A 4424-nucleotide genomic window follows, 5' to 3' on the forward strand; every position below is an offset into this window, starting at 1 on the left:
TATCAGGCTCCTATGTTTAGGTTCAGTAATTTTACTTTAATGGCAATGTATAGGTCCTTTTCTATGCCATTAAATTGAAAGAACTGAACATAACTATAGGAGCCTTATAAAAATGGTAACTTTAGATGAAAATTTCAGATGGCACTTCTGAACTGAACTCTTCATGTATATATATATATACAGTGGGTACGGAAAGTATTCAGACATATATATATATAATTAGATGACAAAACAGAGATGCTAAAATGTTACCTTGCCAACTAATGGAAATAAATTTAAGTGTAGTCTAAGTCTAAAATTACTAACTGAAATTAAACTAAAACCAAAACTGAAATAAAATAAATTAACACTTTGTTGAGATATTTGTTTTTTAATTTAATACAAATGCCAAAAGCACATAACAAAGTGACTAAAAATGAAAATTAAAAATAAAAATAAAAGCTAATGCAAAATATATTTTGTAATACTTTTTTTAAGTGTGTCCTGCTGGATAAGTATACAAACAAGTGATTTTATACACACGTTTTAACAACTCTCTGTATGTATGTAGAACACGGACCTGCAGGCGAGAGTTGACTACCTGGAAACGTGTGAGTGTTCGAAACGGAATTGCGTGTGGGAGGGACGTGAGATGGATGAGGGGTCCCGCTGGTCTCCTGACAGCCGCACTGTCTGTTACTGCACCCATGGGAAAGTTCAGTGCAACCGCTTGAATGGTGAGTAATCTAACATCCATTACATCAGCATTAGGAATCAAAACACACAATAATTAATTACAGCATACATACTCATTAACCATCTAAGCTTTAATCAGCAAGCCAATCATCAAACCATAGATCGGGGGAATTTACATGCACGCCACAAATGAAAATAATGAATCGCATTACACAGATTTATTTATTCTTCATAGAGACTGGTTTTCCCTAAAGTCTTAATCTGTCTGCATCTATCTGTAATGCCAAGTGGCTTAAAATTGATTTGCACTGGTGCACCCCAGTATAAAAACATAAAATAGACATATTCTATTTTGCTTTTATGGTCTGTTGTAGGACAGTTTGATGTATTCAATAAAATGAGTCTTTTTTTGGCACAGAAAGGTGTGATGATTTAATGTGTGTGTGTACTTGTCACACATGCTATGTGCAAATGCCTCGTCACGGTGTGTCACGAATCCTGTCCATGAGCTTCCATCCACTTGCCACTAGAGGTCGCCCTCCCATTATATTGACTCACACCACACAGACTATTACACATCACTCTGGACTACATTTCCCATGCTCCATTGCGCTAATCACAAGCTCACTAGTGATGGGAAGTTCGGATCATTTTACCGACTCGGACCTTTGAGTCTCGTTCAGCAAAATGAACGAATCTTTTTTCGAGTCATTTCGTTCATTTTAGCAAAATATAATTAAAATGTTACGTGTTACTTCCCTAATACATCTACTACTTACGCAAACGTTGATCACACTACAAACAATACAAAACTGCTATAAGAAACAGAAAAGATTAATTCAGTGTTTACCTGGGTCTTCAGTCTATGATTAGCTCGCCTCACCTCTTATCTGACAAGTCTTCAGTTTGAGTCGTTCATTCATCACGTGACAGCCCCATAAGTTTAACCAATGCAGTCTGAGCCGGAAAGAGAATTGATTAGTTCATCTCTCGTGTCTTTCGAATCGTTCGTTCTTTTGTCACGTGACGTGACAGCATTGGATAGAGAAATTAGTTAATTTACAAGCTAAGAAATTAGTTAATTTACATATATATATATATACAGTATATGTCACATTTATGTTCTGTTTCTGTTTAGATTTCCCTGTGTTTCTGTTCTTCCTGCCAGTGACCTAGTTTTCCTGTGTTCCCTGATTAGCTCATTAGTTTCCACCTGTGTTGATTATTCATCTGATTCGTTCCCTTTGTTTGGTTCTTGCTTATAAGCCCTCAGTTCTCCCTTTAGTCTTGATCCGTTCTCCGTCATGTTTAGTTGTGTTATCATCGTCTCCTGGTTCCTGAGTTGTTTAAAGTATGTATGTATATAATTTATATATTATATACATGAATTTCAGAATCCCACTGACCTCGTTGACCCCACTGACCCCACATTACGTGAGAATGCATTTCATTTCTGTTAACATCTCATTTTCAGACATCAGATATCTAGTACAGTCTGGAGTCACTCATGAATACTCTGACATCTTTATAGTTCATATTGTAGATAAGATTGGATCTGATGCGGGTAGGAAATACGCTTGCAGACAAACACACACACCACACACACACACACACACTTTTACCTGCTGTGGTTCATCTGAAATGCTTATCTCAGATTGTGTCCATAGGGGTTTCGTTCCAGTGCAATACAACTTGTGTATGTCTCTGATTGCAGAATGCAGCTTTCATGGCGATATCTATAGCAATGGTGATGTCTTCAGCCCAGACGACTGCAACCGCTGTTCATGTGAAGTATGAAATCTAAAAGATTTGGTGTTTGATCTTCACTCGTGTCCTTCTCTCCTGCTGGCATGTCTTGTGCAACTGTGACATAGTTTTGTGTGTGTGTGTGTGTGTGTGTTTATTTTCTAGCATGGCAGAGTAGAGTGTAATGTGAATCCATGTCCATCACAATCCTGTCAGCAACCACCTGCTCCTCAGACAACCTGCTGCCCTGTCTGCCAAACAAGTACCCACAATCCATCTCTACACACACACACCTACACTGTGCTTTGATATATATACCAATGAATGAGCAGAGGCGTCATGCCCATTCAAACTGGGCATGATTTTTGAGCCAAGTGGATTTTGAATGCAGCTTCCAAAAGACAAAAATAGCCGAATAATATTTTTTTATATTTCATACAATCACACTGGCGTTATTAAAAGGTGCAGTGCAGCACAGCATCGGCTGCTAAATTCAAATTGTTCGTGCTTTGCCTGGCGCTGATCCAGAGACAGATGCGTTTTTACAGCTGCACATTGTAACAAATCACACACGATTCTGTTGAGCTTATGAATGCAATGACCAATCAGAGGCGTACAGATGAGTCATCGTGGAAATGTTTTGTTCAGTGCGCGCGCTCGCTGAAGGAATTCTACTCTCTGATGATTCTCTCAACAGAAACAACAAAGTGCAGTTGTACATACGATGCAAGTAGGATATTTATTTCACAGGGTAAACAGCTTCAGTGATTATAATGAGATTTTTTGAGAGTGCTTAAAATGTTCTTTGATAATGTCAATGTTCTTTGCTTTTTGTACAATGAAAGTGTTATAATTAGTAAATTACAATGTTTCTATTAAATTCACATTAAATACAAAGTCAGTCTTGTTAAAAATATTTTATGGCATGACCCATATCTGGTATAAGTAAAAAGACGGGTCTTTATGCGTAGTTACACTATTATATAAAGGTGCAAAATGCATCTACTTACACATATTTGAGAATCGAGATATTTCATGTTATAGTTAACACGTTTGGGAATATTTCGAATAAAAAGTGAAAAATAAATAAAACATAAGGCTATATCAGTTATACTTATATACACTTATATACATATTATATATAATATATTATATTACATATTTTATATACATATATATATATATATATATATATATATACAGGCTGTGTGTCATGACAAGCATGATGAGCAACCCCCCCGCTTTCATTCGTGCCCCCTCAAAAAAAACGCCCCTGTGAATGAGTGACACTTTCATATACTATAGTATTTAAATGCTACTCCAAAGTACTTACCTGTGCATTATAAAAGGTGTATTTGTTTTTTCTTCCGTGTAAATTTTTAGGATGTGAACATGAGGGTGAAATCTATGAGAATGGGAAGCAGTTTGTGTCGAGATCAAACCCTTGCCTCCAGTGCAGCTGCTCTGTGAGTCTACTGTGTGTGTGTTCTCCTTGTGGGGATGAAATTGAAATTAAAATTGAAACAAAAAATAACTGTACCACAAAACCTTTAAAAACCACCCAAGAAAAAGATGATAAAAGGGCTAAGTAATCTCATATTACTGTTCACATATTTCAGAGTATTAGAATACATCTATAGGAAATATAGTAAGTATATATTTAAAGATGCTGCCAGTATAAACCAAAGCATACAGATTTTGAAATACTTTGTTAAATTTTTAATTGAGTGCAAAGGTTAAATGAGGTCAAACAGAAATGGCAAAAGACATTTCAATGATTAATGTATATTTTACTGATTTTCTGGGACAAAGAATGAGTTAAATAATTATGTTAATTGATGTATTTGAATTGACTTTACCCTGTAAAACCTGACATATGAAATAATAGTCAGTAGTTTTTAAATAGAAAATACATACATACATATTATAAACGTATTAATAGTTATATTATTTATTATTGTATATTATTTGTGTGTATATATTATTAAAACATACATGCAACA

The 4424-nt window shown here is 35.4% G+C and overlaps 1 protein-coding gene across 1 annotated transcript in view; it reads left to right on the forward strand.

Annotated features, from left to right (window-relative positions):
* Positions 1-4424, forward strand: part of kcp (kielin cysteine rich BMP regulator) — a 61170-nt gene that overhangs the window by 9072 nt on the left and 47674 nt on the right. Inside the window, exons 6-9 of the mRNA XM_016483609.1 lie at positions 551-716; positions 2390-2466; positions 2587-2683; positions 3805-3887. Coding sequence (XP_016339095.1) covers positions 551-716; positions 2390-2466; positions 2587-2683; positions 3805-3887 — 423 coding nt within the window. The remainder of the gene's footprint in view (positions 1-550; positions 717-2389; positions 2467-2586; positions 2684-3804; positions 3888-4424) is intronic.

This window comes from Sinocyclocheilus anshuiensis, unplaced genomic scaffold (genome assembly GCF_001515605.1).
Source record: "Sinocyclocheilus anshuiensis isolate Anshui unplaced genomic scaffold, SAMN03320099.WGS_v1.1 scaffold733, whole genome shotgun sequence".
NCBI classification, from domain to species: Eukaryota; Metazoa; Chordata; class Actinopteri; order Cypriniformes; family Cyprinidae; genus Sinocyclocheilus; species Sinocyclocheilus anshuiensis.